This window comes from Microcebus murinus, chromosome 12, assembly GCF_040939455.1.
Source record: "Microcebus murinus isolate Inina chromosome 12, M.murinus_Inina_mat1.0, whole genome shotgun sequence".
Taxonomy (NCBI): Eukaryota; Metazoa; Chordata; class Mammalia; order Primates; family Cheirogaleidae; genus Microcebus; species Microcebus murinus.
In genome coordinates, this window is record NC_134115.1 from 15,842,139 (window position 1) to 15,860,971 (window position 18,833).

At 36.8% G+C, this 18,833-nt stretch overlaps 1 protein-coding gene across 2 annotated transcripts in view; it reads left to right on the plus strand.

The window, feature by feature from the left end:
• The window catches only part of KIF27 (kinesin family member 27), a 78,569-nt gene that overhangs the window by 14,572 nt on the left and 45,164 nt on the right, over positions 1-18,833 (plus strand). For both annotated transcript variants that reach the window (XM_012779819.2, XM_076008583.1), the window contains exons 4-6: positions 1,341-2,299; positions 9,990-10,133; positions 17,457-17,663. In XM_012779819.2, coding sequence (XP_012635273.1) covers positions 1,341-2,299; positions 9,990-10,133; positions 17,457-17,663 — 1,310 coding nt within the window. The remainder of the gene's footprint in view (positions 1-1,340; positions 2,300-9,989; positions 10,134-17,456; positions 17,664-18,833) is intronic.

Here is an 18,833-nt window from a genome sequence, read left to right on the forward strand (position 1 = left end):
AATATAAACAAATAATGCAGTTAGTAAGCTTATTAGGTTATGTTTTGTTCTTACTCTACTGTTGAAATAGAAACTTTCCTTTTTCGTGTTGTCATCTCATCTGTTACCTTGCACTTTGTTATTATGTAGGCCATATCTGTTTTTGAAATGAATAACGAACTTTATTTGTATTGAATTTTTGACTCATCATTGATTATGACTCCACATATCAAAAAACTTAAAAGCTAAGGATGGCTTTACTATTAAAACAACTGAAAATCCTAGCACTCTGGGAGGCCGAGGTGGGTGGATTGCTCAAGGTAAGGAGTTCGAAACCAGCCTCAGCAAGAACAAGACCCCCATCTCTACTAAAAAATAGAAAGAAATTAGCTGGACAACTAAAAATATATAGAAAAAGTTAGCTGGGCATGGTGGCGCATGCCTGTAGTCCCAGCCACTCAGGAGGCTGAGGCAGGAGGATCTCTTGAGCCCAGGAGTTTGAGGTTGCTGTGAACTAGGCTGACACAATGACACTCTAGCCCGAGCAACAGAGTTAGACTCTGTCTCAAAAAAACAACAAAAAAACCTAATTTAATTATTTCTAATTAATTCTTTTAATCTACTAATGATTAACTCTTTTGAATTATGTTTAATCTATTATCTTTTAATTAATCTGTTAGACTTTACAAATCAAAATGCTGGAATAAAGAGTTTTTCTTTTGTCAGTAATTTTATTTATTTATTCATTCATTCATTCATTTTTTGAGACAGGGTCTTACTCTTTTTCCTGGGCTGGAGTGCAGTGTCATCATAGCTCACTGCAACCTCAATCTCCTGGGCTCAAGTAAGCCTCCTGCCTCAGCTTCCCAAGTAGCTGGGACTACAGGTGTACCAAAACACCCAGCTAATTTTTTTTTTTTTTTAATTTTTGTAGAGACGGGGTTTTACTATGTTGCTCAGGCTGGTCTCAAAGTCCTGGGCTCAAGCAGTCCTCCCACATCAGCCTCCCAAAGTGCTAAGATTACAGGCATGAGTCACTGTGTCTGGCCTTGTCAGTCATATTTCAAAGAATTGAGCGTGATATGTGACTTCAAAGAAGCTAGATTGTTTTTTCAAAAAATTATATGCTTTAGAGTCTTAAGATCACAATGAGTGCTGTCAAAATAGTTCCTTTGGGAGATTATCTAAAATTATTTAATGATGTTACTGATGTTACTCTTTTTGTTTGAAATGCTGTTGATTTTATTTAAAGGGACTATCTTGGCCAAGCTTTTTAGCAAATGATAACTGTTGTGTGATTAATGTAACTATACTGAATTTTGATGAAAGCCTTGTTTATAAACTTGTTATTGCATTTTAAGTGATTGTTGGGGCCAAGGAATGTCATGTAGAGAGTGCAGATGAAGTGATGAGTCTTCTGGAGATGGGTAATGCAGCCAGACATACAGGTACCACTCAAATGAATGAGCATTCCAGCAGATCACATGCAATTTTTACAATCAGCATTTGTCAAGTTGAGAAAAATACAAAGGCACCTGAAGATGGATCTTGGTATTCCCGTCGGCATATTGTCTCAAAGTTCCACTTTGTGGATTTGGCTGGATCAGAAAGAGTAACCAAAACGGGGAATACTGGTGAACGGTTCAAAGAATCCATTCAAATCAACAGTGGGTTGCTGGCTTTAGGCAACGTAATTAGTGCTCTTGGAGACCCACGCAGGAAGAGTTCACATATTCCATACAGGGATGCTAAAATTACCCGGCTTCTGAAAGATTCCCTGGGAGGCAGTGCTAAGACTGTCATGATCACATGTGTCAGCCCATCCTCCTCAGATTTTGATGAGTCCTTGAATTCTCTCAAATATGCCAACAGAGCACGGAACATTAGAAACAAACCCACTGTAAACTTCAGCCCTGATTCAGACCGTATGGATGAAATGGAATTTGAGATTAAGTTGCTTCGAGAAGCTTTGCAAAGCCAGCGGACTAGTGTCAGCCAAACTAGCCAGATCCATCGAGAGGGGACTCCTGATAAAAATAAAATCCATTCTCTTGAAGAACAAGTAGCTCAGCTACAGGGAGAATGTCTGGGTTACCAAAGTTGTATAGAAGAAGCCTTTACCTTCTTGGCGGACTTAAAAGATGCTGTCAGACTAAACCAAAAGCAGGAACACAAGCTGCAGGAGTGGTTTAACATGACCCAGGAGATCAGGAAGGATGTCTTCACCTCAGTTCGAGAAAACCGAGCCATTGGAAACCTGGAAGAAGGACCACAGCATATTACAGTTCTCCAACTGAAAAGAGAGCTTAAAAAATGCCAGGTACTTAGATGTCACTTTTTTGTGTTAATTTTTTTGTTGTTGTTGAAACATGTTATATACATTTTTGGGGTACATGTGAGAATTTAATACATTTAGACATCACTTTTATGAGTATCTTGTTTAAAGACTAAATTTATTTGGACAAGTAAATTCTAAGTCATTTTGGCATTTCAGGTTTTTAAAAGAATTATATGTAGAATCTCGTTTGCCTTTCTTTCCCTTACTCTATTTCTTTCTACCCTCACTATCCTTCGTTATATATCCTCACAGTTATACCTTTCTTGGCTAATCTGTCTTTCTCCTTTAGTTAACATGTATTTTAATTTATTTGTTATATTTATTAAATAGAATCTTGTGGAACTGGTTGTCAATTTAGAGGATGAAAAGAAACACATTTTCAGAAACAAAATTAAGTTATACTTTACTAAGTTTTTCTTCCTCTACTGGTCAGTGGTTCTTCCCCCCTACCCTGGTCAGTGGTTCTTAAAAGAAAAAATCACTTCATTTCTTGAGAAACAAATCAACATATTTGTTGATATTTAATCAACGTAGGTATGTACATGTATACATATTGTATATACATATATTGAGTTTAGAATTACATTTCCCCACTTTTCATTCAGAAAACATTTATTTCATGAAGATTGTGGAAATAGTTGAGAACAGGACACGCTGTAGTTTTGCTTGCTGGGAGTTTGCAATCTAGTAAGCAAATGGGTGGTCCTATTTATCTAAGGACTGTTGTTCCTTAAGTAACATGGTTTTGAATTTTGTGAGTCTGTTTTTTAAAATAGGAAAACATGTAATTAAAAACATGGCTTTCTGTAAAACCTTTTTATATGAAGTATTATAAAGAAGCTATTTATATTGCCCTCTATTACAACAGTTCTCAAACTTTTTGATCCCAGGACTTATTTATTTATTTTTAAAATTTTATTATTTTTTTTTAGAGACAGAGTCTTGCTCTGTCACCCAGGCTGGCATGCAGAGGCACCATCATAACTCACTTCAGCCTCAAACTCCTGGGCTCAATTGATCCTCTTGCCTCAGCCACCCAACTAACTAGAACTACAGGTGCTTACCATCACACCTGGCTAATTTTTTTGATTTTTTGTCTTGCTATGTTGCTCAGGCTGGTCTTGACCTCCTGGCCTCAAGTGGTCCTCCTGCTTTGGCTTCCCAGAGTACTGGGAATGCAGGCATGAGCCACCACACTTGGCCTTATTTTTTTAGTTTTTCTTTTTTTTAATAAACTAAGGGAACAGGACTTCTTTATACTTTTAAAATCAAGCTTTCCCCAAAGAGGTTTTATTTATGTGGGTTATATCTATTGATATTTACAATATTAGAATTAAAACTGAAAAAATTTAAGCTATTTATTAATTCATTAAAAACTAACAATTATGGCCTGATTACATGTTAATATAAAGAACTGTTTTTCCCATGAAAAATAACTATTCTCTAACGTAAAACAAATTTTAAGAGTAGAATTGTTTTACATTTTTGCAAACCTCTTTAATGTCTGCTTTAATAGAAGACAGTTGGATTTTCATATCTGCTTCATCATTCAATTTATAACCATATGTTGTTTTAGTTGAAATTTGTGAAGAAAATTCAGCTTCATAGATTTGCAGTTGGAAGGGAGGTATATTTTAATAACTTTGTCACATAGTTGTATATACTATTCTTTGCTGCTACACCAAAACTCAACAAGTGGAAATTTCTTTCTTCCTTCTTTTCTTTTCTTTTCTTTTCTTTTCTTTTCTTTTCTTTTCTTTTCTTTTCTTTTCTTTTCTTTTCTTTTCTTTTCTTTTCTTTTCTTTTCTTTTCTTTTCTTTTCTTTCTTTTTCTTTTTCTTTTTCTTTTTTCTTTTCTTTTTTTTTTTTTTAAGACATGAGGTCTCACTATGTTGCCCAGGCTGGTCTGGAACTCCTGGCCTCTAACAATCCTCAACCTCTAGGATTTGAAACTATTTTGTTACATTAAGATCTTTTTTTTTTTTTTTTTTTTTTTTTGAGACAGAGTCTCCCTTGTTGCCCAGGCTAGAGTGAGTGCCATGGCGTCAGCCTAGCTCACAGCAACCTCAAACTCCTGGGCTCAAGCAATCCTGCTGCCTCAGCCTCCCGAGTAGCTGGGACTACAGGCATGCGCCACCATGCCCGGCTAATTTTATATATATATTAGTTGGCCAATTAATTTCTTTCTATTTATAGTAGAGACGGGATCTCGCTCTTGCTCAGGCTGGTTTCGAACTCCTGACCTCGAGCAATCCGCCCGCCTCAGCCTCCCAGAGTGCTAGGATTACAGGCGTGAGCCACCGCGCCCGGCTTACATTAAGATCTACATATTGAAATCTACCAGTCTCTATCTCATACTTTGAATGGATATTTTATCCACATGTGATTTTGAATCATTATGCATTTGATCATTTGAAAAATATTTGTGGACTAAGGGTGCACATCTTTCAAATGGTGACACATTTCATTATACAATATCAAAAAATCACATTCATTAATATCATTAGTGATCTCACCAGCAACTTCCTTTAAGTATTGGAAGCTGTCAAGCTTACAGTGGTAGAAATGTTTGCCAAAAGTCTAATTTTTGTGTAAAACCCAAAGTTTATCATTCACAACAAATACTATTTTTTGTTTTCCTTGAAATCATGGGCCCTCATTTTCAAAAAAAATGTTTGCCACATATCCAAGTCTGAAAAACCATGGTCTCTCTGTTGTTCTTTAGAAGAAAAATAGTACTCCATGAAATAAGTAGCTAGTTGAGCTTGCAACTCAGTTGTACAAGTACTTTTTCCAACAGATAACTTTTACCTTTCATTATGCCAGAGAAATACTTTATGAATACTTCCCATTTTGTCACATGGAAACACATACTCTGGGTTGAGAGTCAGTAATGTTTATTGCTTCGCCAAAACTTTTTTTTTTTTTTTTTGAGACAGAGTCTCACTTTGTTGTCCAGGCTAGAGTGAGTGCCATGGCGTCAGCCTAGCTCACAGCAACCTCAATCTCCTGGGCTCAAGCAATCCTCCTGCCTCAGCCTCTCGAGTAGCTGGGACTACAGGCATGCGCCACCATGCCCGGCTAATTTTTTTTTTCTATATATATTAGTTGGCCAATTAATTTCCTTCTGTTTATAGTAGAGACGGGGTCTCGCTCTGGCTCAGGCTGGTTTTGAACACTTGACCTTGAGCAATCCGCCCGCCTCAGCCTCCCAGAGTGCTAGGATTACTTTTTTTTTTCTTTTGAAACAGGGTCTTGCTCTGTTACCCAGGCTAGAGTGCAATGGTGTCATCATAGCTCACTGAAACCTCAAATTCCTGGGCTCAGGTGATCCTCCTGTCTCAGCCTTCTGGGTAGCAGGGACCATAGGTGTGTACCACCACACCTGGATAATTTTAAAATTTTTTGTAGAGATGGGGTCTCATGTTGTTGCTTAGGATGGTCTTGAACTCCTGGCCTCAAGTAATCCTCCCACCCCTGCCTCTCAAAGTGCTAGGATTACAGGTGTGAGCCACCATGCTTGGTCTCACTGAGACATTCTTTTTTTTTTTTTTGAGACAGAGTCTCACTTTGTTGCCCAGGCTAGAGTGAGTGCCGTGGCGTCAGCCTAGCTCACAGCAACCTCAAACTCCTGGGCTCGAGCGATCCTTCTGCCTCAGCCTCCCGGGTAGCTGGGACTACAGGCATGCGCCACCATGCCCGGCTAATTTTTTTTTTTTTTTTATATATATATATCAGTTGGCCAATTAATTTCTTTCTATTTATAGTAGAGACGGGGTCTCGCTCAGGCTGGTTTTGAACTCCTGACCTCGAGCAATCCGCCCGCCTCGGCCTCCCAAGAGCTAGGATTACAGGCGTGAGCCACAGCGCCCGGCCTCACTGAGACATTCTTAAGTGAAACTGGCAATTGTTTATACTGTGAGTGTCTGACAGTGAATGACTACTAGTACAGTTTGGTGCTACTTCCTTTGTTTATGTTGAGGAGCCAGCAGTTTTACCCACCATTGCTTTGGCATCATCAGTGCAAATGTCAACATGGTAAAAAGGCAAATATTGTTTTAGTATTATTATGAAAATAGTTTTGACTTCATGGACACCCCTGAAGGCCTCTAAGGGACATGCCAAAAGGGTTTCTGTGGAACACCATGATAACTGCTACTTTATTACAGTGGCTTTAATATTTAAATATAAGCATTTAAGGTAATACCTTTTAAGTCTCTTTAGCGTTTTGGGTTTTTGGGGGAGTGTTTTTTTGAAAGGTAGTAACTGCCTAGGTAAAGCAGGCACTAACTCATTAGTATAAGAAAGAGGTGGAACAGGAAGTTCAGGTAATTGGAAGCTTAAATTGAAAGCATGTAGGAGTTGGTAATAGGAAGCACTTTTCCTTCATGCTTCTAAGGTGGCTGAAATTGGAAGCCCTGCTTGTGGGCAGGGTGGGTAGTAACTTCCCCTCTCCATTTGTTGGAAACTAAATTTAAATTTGTTCTAGATTATGTACTCTAGATTATGACTTCCCAGATATATATATATATATATATATATATATATATATTTGGAGACAGAGTCTCACTCTTGTTGCCCCCACTAGAGTGCTGGGGCTTCAGCCTCACTCACAACAACTTCAATCTCTTGGGCTCAAGCGATCCTCCTGCCTCAGCTTCCCAGGTAGCTGGGACTACAGGCATGCGCCACCATGCCCAGCTAATTTTTTCTATATATTTTTAATTGGCCAATTATCTTTCTATTTTTAGTAGAGACGGGGTCTCCCTCTTGCTCAGGCTGGTCTCAAACTCCTGAGCTCAAAGGATCCGCCCTCTTCTATCTCCCAGAGTGTTGGGATTACAGGCGTGAGCCACCGCACCTGGCCTTTCCCAGAGATATTAACAGTCTTGCTGAAAAAGGGTACCATGATGAGATTATTTTGGGGACCGATAGATTGCAAAAAGCACACAGGTTTTTTAATGGCAAGACTTCTCAGAACTTTGAAAGTGCTAATGAATATTATGAATCTCAAAGTGAGAGACATAACATTTGGTGTTCCCCAATTTAAATTTATTTTTTTATTTTTTCATTTTCTGAGACACGGCCTCACTCTGTTGCTCAGGCTAGAGTGCAGTGGCGTCATCATAGGTCACTGCAACATCAAGTTCCTGGGCTCAAGCAGTCCTCCTGCCTTAGCCTTCAGAGTAGCTGGGACTACAGGCATATGCCACCACACCCAGCTAGTAGTTACTCTATTTTTTGTAGAGATGGGGGTCTCTTTCTCAAGCTGGTCTCAAACTCCTGGCCTTAAGCCATCCTCCTGCCTTGGCCTCCCAAAGTGCTAGGATTACAGGTGTGAGCCACCACATCTGGCCTGGTGTCACCCAGTTTTAAAATATGGATTCCCTTTTTTGTTTGGAATCTTGCAAGACTAGTAATCTTTGTGTACCACTGGATAGCAAATGGAGAAATGATTGCTGTTATTCCTCACCTTGTGTGTCTCTTTAAAGAATTGTTTTTTAAACTTCCTTTTCTGTTCTCTGTCACAGACAAAATAACATAGTAGTTAAGGACATGCATACCAAACTCCCTAGGTTTGAATCCTGCCTCCTTTGCTTATTACCTTGTACAAATACTTGACCTCTTTGTGCTTCCATTTCAACATCTGTAAAATGGAAACAATAATACCAACCTCATAGAGTTGTTGTGAATATTAAAGCATTAGTTCCCATAAAACAATGAGAGGGATGCCTAACCTGTAGTAAGGCTCAATAAATGTTAGCTTATTACTATTCATACCTCTCATTTATTTTTCACTTGCCTGTTTGTACCCAGTGGCAGCTAAGGGATTGAACACAGTAGCTCACACTCAGGTGTTATTGTGAAGGCAGCTCTGTAAACTCAGCTGCTTAGGGAGATTGCTAGGCTAGGGGACTAGCAGGTCTGAGCGAAGAGGAGCAAGGATATTCTCTTTTCTCAGCCCTGTATATAAATATGCAGAACTGAGAGAGCAATTATGTTTTTTTTTTTTTTTTTTGAGACAGAGTCTCACTTTGTTGTCCAGGCTAGAGTGAGTGCCGTGGCGTCAGCCTAGCTCACAGCAACCTCAAACTCCTGGGCTTGAGTGATCCTTCTGCCTCAGCCTCCCGAGTAGCTGGGACTACAGGCATGCGCCACCATGCCCGGCTAATTTTTTTTTTATATATATATCAGTTGGCCAATTAATTTCTTTCTATTTATAGTAGAGACGGGGTCTCGCTCTTGCTCAGGCTGGTTTTGAACTCCTGACCTTGAGCAATCCGCCTGCCTCGGCCTCCCAAGAGCTAGGATTACAGGCGTGAGCCACAGCGCCCGGCCTAGCAATTATGTTTTAACCTTCTCGATTAGTTGCCTATAGAAAGAGGATATTAGCTGATGAGAATTAATTATAGAAGAGAGAAGTCACATAGGTTTTATAACCATATAGTATTATAAGGACCATCAGGATCATCATCACCCTCCTCATTTGGTAGTTTTTAATTTTAATTTAAAAATAAATGTTTGTTTTTCAGATTTAAGAAAAGCAGTTAATTCTCCTGATCAGCAACTAATTTTATCCCGAGAAAGATAATATGAATATTTTCAAGGCAATGGACATAGGAAATTTTGAATTTTATCTCAAGCTGAAATTTCATGCTTTCTCTTTTAGTGATTTAAGGATCCCAAGCAGAGAAAAGAATGGACTTACCCAAAACCCCACCATGAAACGGTGAAAGAAATCAAGGCTGGCCTCAGTCCATGGGTTCCCATTGCTGGGGCCTATCTGCTCTCATGCCACCTGGCTTTATGAATTAAATTTCATTTGTAAAGTGAACACTTTTTGTAAATCATATACTCATTCTCGGCTTTCCCTGTAGCTCTGTGAAAAGAACACAGGCTTTGGATCCAGATAGTCCCTAGGGTCAAATCTCAGGAGTTTGGTTTATCTGTTGTATCTTCTTGTGAAGAGGTTTTAATATTACTGTGCCTCAGTTTCTTCATGAAAAGGGAGTCATGTCTCTTCGTTGAGACTTTTAAAATACCAAAACAGTAGGTGGAATGAAGTAGGCCCTTGACAAATGATAATTTTCTTTGTTTATTTAATTTAAAATTATTTTATAATTATTATTTACATATCTAAAGTTTACTAAAAACCAGGCACAATTCTTCAGAAATTAAAAAGTAAAACTATTTAACTCTATTTTTAGACATCTTCAAAATATATCTCTTCATAGTGTAAGTATACAAAATCTGTAAATATACTTTATTTAAATGCCCAAATGTATTCTTATATCTTATATGTCAATTTGGAAAATGTGACTGCTTTGGTTTTTAAAAACCCACATTAAATCTCATAGCAATTTTAGCAAACTTGTAAAAATCTTATAGAGTGTACTCGAGAACCTAAATAACTGGTTTTCATATGCAGGAAATAAAAGTCAAGAAAATCTTCCTGTCTTCATGGTAATTAATTCCTATGTTACAGCAATGATAGATGCTCTCAACTGTTTCTGCTTTTCTTAGAAAGAAATCTGAAACAACTGAAAAGGAAAAGAATAAGAAAATTTTATGAGACATCATCAAGCTATCGTCGGAGCACCATTTTTTGGTATCATGTGGGTTCTCTTGGGTATTCTGTAGTGATTATCACTTCTGCCTTCTTTCCCTCCTAGTGTGCTCTCGCTGCTGATGAAGTAGTATTTAATCAGAAGGAACTGGAGGTAAAGGAACTGAAAAATCAAGTGCAAATGATGGTACAGGAAAACAAAGGACATATGGTATCTTTGAAGGAAGCGCAAAAAGTGAATAGATTGCAGGTAGGATTTCTTTTATTTTTTGTAGAGACAGGACTTGTTCTGTCACCCAGGCTGGAGTACAGTGGCCTGACCATTGCCCACTGAAACCATTAACTCTTGGGCTCAAGTGATTCGCTGCCTGAGCCTCCTGAGTAGCTAGTGTACAGGCATGCGCCACCACACCTGGTTGATTAAAAACATTTTTTCCTGTAGAGAAAGTGCCTAGAACTATTGGCCCCAAATGATCCATCTGCCTTGGCTTCCCAAAGTACTCAGATTACAGGCATGAGCCACTATGGCTGGTCAGGGGTTTCTTATTGTACATAGCTCTGTAGATTTAGTTGAAATAGTATCTAACTAAACCGACTAGCACTTTACATGATAAATGGGAATGTTTAGAAAAGTGTATTTCAGTTAAAGAGTTCTGAAGAACCATCCTTTCATCCCTGTTTTGAGTGTTGTCTTTATCATAAATCAAGATCCATTTGTACATGAATCTGTTGTCTATTTCTGGGCATTCTGTTATATCTTACTGGTTTATTTATCTATCCTTGAGCCAATATCACATTTCTTACTTACTGTAGGTTCATAGTAAGTCTAGGTATTCTTTTTTTTTCTTTTTTTTTGAGACAGAGTCTCACTCTGTTGCCCGGGCTAGAGTGCCATGGCGTCAGCCTAGCTCACAGCAACCTCTAACTCCTGGGCTCAAGCGATCCTTCTGACTCAGCCTCCTGAGTAGCTGGTACTACAGGCATGCGCCACCATGCCCAGCTAATTTTTTCTATATATTTTAGTTGGCCGATTAATTTTCTTTCTATTTTTAGTAGAGACTGGGTCTTGCTCTTCTCAGGCTGGTTTCAAACTACTGACGTTGAGTGATCCACCTGCCTCGGCCTCCCAGAGTGCTAGGATTATAGGCGTGAGCTACCACGCCCAGCCAAGTCTAGGTATTCTATAGAGCAAGGCTTTCCACTCTCTTCTCCTACCTTCTCCCCTCCCAGAATGTCTTGTTTGTTCCATGTACATTTTCTTTTCTTTTTCTTTGTTTTTTAAACAATAGCGTTGTGATATAATTCACATACCAGAAAATTTAACCCTTTAGCATGTATAATTCAGTGATTTTTAGTATAGTTACAGAGTTGTATAACTATCACCACTGTCTAATTTTATAATACTTTTATCACCCAAAAAAGAAATCTTATACCCATTAGCAGTTATTCTTCATTCCCTCTATTTCTTAACCCCTGAGAAAACCACCACTTTTATTTTCTATCTCTATGGATTTACCTATTGTAAACATTTTCTGTAATTGGAATCATACTACATGGCCTTTGTGTCAGTCCTCTTTCACTTAAATGATATTTTCATTTATTTCTTTTTAATTGTCAAATAATTACTGTATATATTTATCAGGTACAGTGTGGAGTTTTGATCTGTGTATACATTATAGAAAGATTCCATCAAGCTAGTAGTTAACATATCCATCACCTCAACAACTTATTTTTTTGGTGGTGAGAATGTTAAAAATCTATTCTTTTAGCAATTTTGAAATATACAATACATCATTATTAACAGTGATCACCAGGCTGTGCAATAGATTACTGAAACTTACTCCTCCAGTATAGTTGAAACTTTGTACACATTGATCAACATCTACCCTTTCCACATCGCATATAAATTTTACAGTTAGCTTGTCAAGGGCTACAAAAAAACTTGTGATTTTGTTTGGAATTGTATTAACTCTATAGATCTGTTTGGAAAGAATTAACATCTTTTGATTATGACTCTTCTAATCCATGAACATGGTATATTCCTCCATTTGCTTAGGTTTCCTTTGGTTTCTCTTAAAAATGGCTTTTTCTCTTTTTTTTGTGTGTGTGTATATATATATATATATATAAATATTACACATATTTTGTTAGAGTTATTCCCAGGTACTTGAATTTTTTATGTGACTATAAATGGAATCTTTTAAAAATTTTATTTTCCTTATTTCTTAATTATTTGTTTGTATGTGGAACTGCATTGATTTTTGTATATTAATATCTTACATATCCAGCAACCTCACTAAACTTACTTTTTTTTTTTTTTTTTTGAGACAGAGTCTCGCTTTGTTGCCCAGGCTAGAGTGAGTGCCGTGGCGTCAGCCTAGCTCACAGCAACCTCAAACTCCTGGGCTCGAGTGATCCTCCTGCCTCAGCCTCCCGAGTAGCTGGGACTACAGGCATGCGCCACCATGCCCGGCTAATTTTTTTATATATATATCAGTTGGCCAATTAATTTCTTTCTATTTATAGTAGAGACGGGGTCTCGCTCTTGCTCAGGCTGGTTTTGAACTCCTGACCTTGAGCAATCCGCCCGCCTCAGCCTCCCAAGAGCTAGGATTACAGGCGTGAGCCACAGCGCCCGGCCTAAACTTACTTTTTAAATCCAGTGTTTTATCTGTAAATTCTTTTGGATTTTCATTTATGATTTCATTTATAAATTGAATTTATAATTCATCTGCAAATAATGACAGTTTTATTTCTTCTTTACAATCCTTTAATTTTGTATTTATTTTTTTTTTTATCTTCCTTTATTTTCTGGGATCTCTTTAATATCTTTAGATGTATATTCATATATTCCCTTTTCATTCCTGGTTATTTATACCTTCTTTCACTTTTTATCTTAATCAGCTTCCCTAATAAAATTATGAATTTTATTAGTTTCTTCAAAGAGACAATTTTTAACTTTGTTGATCTTTGACTATAGTATGTTCAGGATTTCATTAATTTCTGCCCTTGATTATTTAATATTTCTGCTTTCTTGGGAGAGTTAATCTTCTGCTATCTTTCTGACTTCTTTAGATAGATTCTTGGTTCATTGATTTTTAGTTTCTCCTCTTTGATAATGTACATATTTAAAGTTACACATGTACTATTAAGCTTATCTACACCTGCATTCCATATTTAGACTAAATATTTCTTAATTTTTATTGTGACTTATTTTTTAACCTATAGGTTATAGAATTATTTTATTTATAATATATGAGTGATTTCTTTTTATTTTATTAACTTTTAGCTTAATTGCACTGTGGTCGGATGACCATACTGTGTCTGATTGTAGTCCTTTGAATGTATTGAAGTTTGCTTTTTGGCTCAGCATAAGGCCAGTTTTTTTCATTTAAAAAAATTTTTTAATTTTGTTAATTTTTTTGCTTTAGTTTTTAATTTTATTTATTTATTTTATTTTATTTATTTTTTGAGACAGAGTCTCACTCTGTTGCCCAGGCTAGAGTGCCATGGCATCAGCAACCTCAAACTCCTAGGCTCAAGCAATCCTTCTGCCTCAGCCTCCCAAGTAGCTGGAACTACAGGCATGCACCACCATGCCCGGCTAATTTCCTTCTATTTTTAGTAGAAATGGGGTCTCGCTCTTGCTCAGGCTTGTCTTGAACTCCTGAGCTCCAACGATCCACGTGTCTGGGCCTCCCAGAGTGCTAGGATTGCAGGTTTGAGCTACCATGCCCAGTCATGTTAATTTATTTTTAATTTGTGTATATTCATAGTGTACAAGTGCATTTTACTATATTGATATATTGCACTGTGGTGAAGTCAGAGCTTTCATTACATTCATCATAGGAACAATGCACATTGTCATTGTACCCACCAATGTATGTTCTTGTCAACTTTGTCAAAGATCAGTTGGCTGTAAGTATGTGGCTTTATTTCTGGGTTCTCTATTCTGTTCCATTGATCTGTATGTCTATTTTTATACCAGTAACAATTTGTTTTGATTATTATAGCCTTGTGATATAATTCGAAGTCAGGTAATATGATACCTTCAGCTTTGGTTTTTTGTTTTGTTTGTGTTTGCTCAAGATTTCTTTGACTATTTTGGGATCCTTTCTGGTTCCATACAAACTTTAGAATTGTTTTTTCTAATTCTGAGAAAAATGTTAGTATTTTGATAGGGATCACATTGAATCTGTAGATTGCTTTGGGCAAATGTTAATTCTTTCAATCCATAAGCATGAGATATTTTCCTATTTGTTTGTATCATTGATACTTTTCTTTCATCCATGATTTTGTTTTGTTTTGTTTTGTTTTGTTTTGTTTTGTTTTTGAGACAGAGTCTCACTCTGTTGCCCGGGCTAGAGGGCCATGGCGTCAGCCTAGCTCACAGTGATCTAAAACTTCTGGGCTCAAGCAATCCTTCTGCCTCAGCCTCCTGAGTAGCTGGGACTACCGGCATGGTTCACCATGCCCAGCTAATTTTTTCTATGTATTTTTAGTTGTCCAGCTAATTTCTTTCTATTTTCAGTAGAGACTGGGTATTGCTCTTGCTCAGGCTGGTCTCGAACTCCTGAGCTTAAATGATCATCCTGCCTCAGCCTCCCAGAGTGCCAGGATTATAGGCGTGAGCAGCTGTGCCTGGCCTTTCATCAGTGATCTTTCACCTCCTTGGTTAAATATATTCCTAGTTTTTATTTTTTTCATAGCTATTGTAGATGGGATTGCCTTCTTGTTTTGTTTCTTGGATAGATTGTTATTGGTGTATAGAAATACTACTGATTTCTGTATGTTGATTCTGTATCTTGGGACTTTACTGAATTCATTTGTCAAGTCTAAGAGTTTTTGGTGGAGTCTTTAGGGTTTTCTGGATTTAAGATCATATCATCAGTGAACAAGGATAATTTGACTTCCTCTTTTCCAATTTGGATAGCCTTGTATTTTTTGTCTTGCCTGATTGATCTGGTGAGGACTTCTAGTAGTGTGTTGTATAAGAGTGGTGAAAGTGGGCATCCTTGTCTTATTCCAGGTCTTAGGGGGAATACTTTAAACGTTTTACAATTAAAACGTTTGATGTTGGCTGAGAGTTCATTGTACATGATCTTTATTATTTTGAGGCATGTTTCTTGTATGCCTTGTTCATTGAGGATTTTTATGAAGGGATGCTGAATTTTATCAAATGCTTTTTCTGCATCTATTGAGATGATCATATGCTTTTTGTCCTGAATTATGCTTATGTCATGTATCACAGTTATTGATTTGCATATGTTGAACCATCCTTGCATCCTGGTATAAAAGCCAGTTGATCATGGTGTTATTATCTTTTTGATGTGCTGTTGGATTCAATTTGCTGGTATTTTGTTGAAGATTTTTATGTCTGTGTTCATCAGGGATATTGGTCTGTAGTTTTCTTTTTCTGTTGTGTCTTTGTCTGGTTTTGGTATCAGGGTGATACTGGTCTCATACATAATGTCAATTGGGTGCTGTTAATACTGCTATTCAAATCTACATTTTTTTTTTCTAAGACAGGATCTTACACTGTTCCTGGAGTAGAGTGTACTATTGTGTTCATAGCTTACTGCAGCTTCAAACTTGTGGGCTGAAGCAATCCTCCTGCCTCAGTCTCCCAAGTAGCTGGGACTGTAGGCACACACCATCACGCCTGGCTAATTTTTCTATTTTTTGTAGAGATGGGTCTCACTGTCAGCAAGGCTGGTCTGAACTGCTGGGCTCAAGCGATCTTCCTGGTTAGGCCTCCCAAAGTGTTGGGATTACAGGTGTGAGCCACTACACCCAGCCCAAATCTATATTTTTGTACACCTTTTTGGGTCTTTTTGTTATATCAATAATATAGAGAGTGATGTTAAAGTCTCCCACTATGATTTTGGATTTTTCTTCTCCACGAAGTGCTGATAATTTTTGCATTATATATATTGAAGCTGTATTTTTAAGTGGATATAGATGTAAAATTGTTACATCATCCTAGTGACTTGGCCTTTTAATAATTTTTTACCTCTTTTTGTCTCTTCTAATGGTTTTTACCTTAATGTCTACCTTGATATTATTATAGCTACATCAGCTTTCTTTTGATTAATATTTACATGGTGTCTCTTTTTCTATCTTATTTTTAATCTTTTTGTGTCTATTTTCAGTGTGTTTCTTGTAAGCAGCATATAATAAGATTTTATAATCCTTTCCTATAGTCGTTGTCTTTTAATTGGATTATTTAGTTCATTTCCAAATTTAACATAATTGCTATTATTTTAGTTAACATCCACCATTGTAGTTTTTACTTATCCTTCCTGCTCTATGTTCCTTTTCCTCTGCCTTTTTACCATCTTTTGGATCAATTTGGCTATTTTGTATTTTTCTGTTGTTTTTGCCATTAACTTAGAAGTTATACTTTTACTTTTTTAAAGTTATTATCCTAGAGTGTATACCATGCACCTTTGACTTAATAGAAAAGGCTTACAGTATCAAGTTTAATATTAATTGATACTGTAAGCCTTTTCCCAATATAAGGACTCCATATAATACTTTTCAACTTATATGCCATTGGTGTTATATATTTTAATTATCTGAATACATGACTTTAAAACAAGGTTGCATTTTTATTGCTCAGTATTAACACAATGACTTCAGGATTTTTTCTCCCTATTTAAATGTTGTAGTACATGGGAAGTATTAAGATATATGATAATTTATTTACATAAATTTATGCTTGTAAAACAGGGATTGACATTAGAGCTTTCTGGATTGGATACACTTTAAAAATTTTCTTTAGAGGGTTGGTAGCAATGGCTCATGCCTATAATTCTAGCACTTAAGGAGGCTGAGGCAGGAGGATGGCTTAGCCCAGGAATTTGAGGTTGCAGTGAGCTATGATGATGCCATTGCACTACAGCCTGGGTGACAGAGTGAGACCTTGTCTCAAAAAAAAAAAACTTCTTTAGAGAATATATTTAAAAACAAAACTACGTACACACACACACACACACACACACACATACACACACAGACACACACAGCCCTGACATACAATTTCTTCTGCCATTGATTTCCAACTCCTTTTTACTTCAGGACTGTCAGTTGGGTATCTTCTATCTCTTTGTGCATTTGGCTTCCTTTTTCACTGAGTAAGGCTTTCACTTGCCCGCACCTGTTAACACTTTCTGCTTCCTCTGCTGCAGCCTCTGTTGTCTGCAATTTTTACTCCACTTTTTCAACTTTCATGTCTCTTGTTACTTCTTGCACTTCACTCAGAAAGTCTATGCTTTTATAAAGATAGCTAACCAAGGTACTTCAAGCTGGCAAGCAACTAGTCACAGTGAATGGGGCATTATCTTTGAGTATCTGATTTTTGGGGTTGTGTTTGTTGCTGCTTACTGTTCAAAAAGTTTTACCACTCAGAAGAATCTTAGTTACTTGTGAACATCAGATTAGTCTCTGGATAAATGAGGTTTGACTTGTGATTTTGTTGTGATTTTGATCAATGTAAAATTCATTTTTAATCATAATATACACATGTACTGAGGTTCTTTATTTTTAAAATTCTCATCTTTCTTCTATAAAGAATGAAAAAATAATAGAACAACAGCTTCTTGTGGAACAACTGAGTGAAGAACTAACAAAACTTAACCTGTCAATGACTTCTTCAGCTAAGGAAAATTGTGGAGATGGGCCAGATGCCAGGATCCCTGAAAAGAGACCATATACTGTACCATTTGATACTCGTTTGGGGCATTATATTTATATTCCATCAAGACAAGACTCCAAGAAGGTAAAGTCCATACATTAATCTTTTTCTTATTTTGAGATTTAAAAAAAATTATATGTAATATAATATCACTGTGTATTTATACAGTCTCAGCAGTTTTTTCTGTTTGCTTTCATGGGCTTTTGTGCATATGTTTTCTTTTAAGCATGCTTCTTTTTAATAAGAAATTAATAAAGATAATACATAGTTATATTTAGAAGGAATAGTTGGATAAAAATAATGTCTACACTTTATCAAAGAGAAAAAGCTATCCTTTGCTGCATATTTTCAGACATGACTAAATTTGATATCTTCATGAATTTTTTTCTTCCTTTATACAAAGTTGAGATGAGGTTGAAGGGTATTTATTTAGACTTATCTGGTCAGTCTGATTATTTTCAAAATAACATTTATTATTATTCAGTCTTACCAAGTTTTCATAATCAAGACAGTATAAAGATCAATATGAAGTTCAGTTTGTGTGTGGGTGGAAAATATATGCACCTACAGATTTCTCTTAAGAATTATCAAGGAATCTCTATTATGGAAAAGACTTAATCAGTTGATTAATGAATGTTGTTTTCTATATACTAATTTTATGAAGGGAAATGATTTTTTTAAGTGAGAGCTATGTGGTAGTTATAGTCAGAGGGATAGAATTATGAGAGGCAAATAGTATATGAGCAGCCTCATGGATTTTGCATTAACAGCTCTGTTGTGTAGCCCTGGGTATATGACTAGACCTCCAAGTGAGCCCCAGGTTCCTTATCTATAAGAATGAGGGTAATATGTTAAATAAATTTAGGGGGGTAAACAAATTAATAAATGAGACCTAAGCCAAGTACAGTGGCATGTGCCTGTAGTCCCAGCTATTTGGGAGGATGAGGTCAGGAGGATTGCTTGAGCCCAGGAGGGCTTATTACACTATGTTTATGCCTGTAAACAGCCACTGCATTCCAGCCTGGGCAACATAGCAAGACTCCGTCTCTAAAAAAATTTTTTTAAATAAAAATAATAATAAAATAATTATTTTACTCTTTCCTTCTGATCTGTGTTAAATTTAAGCAAGCATATAAGAAATGAAATCAAACTTTTCAGCGGTGGGGAACCTGTGACCTTCTAGATCCTTAAGTGTGTGGCCTTTTGGCTGAATCCAAATTTTACAGAAAAAATCTGAAGTGACCCTAAATTTGT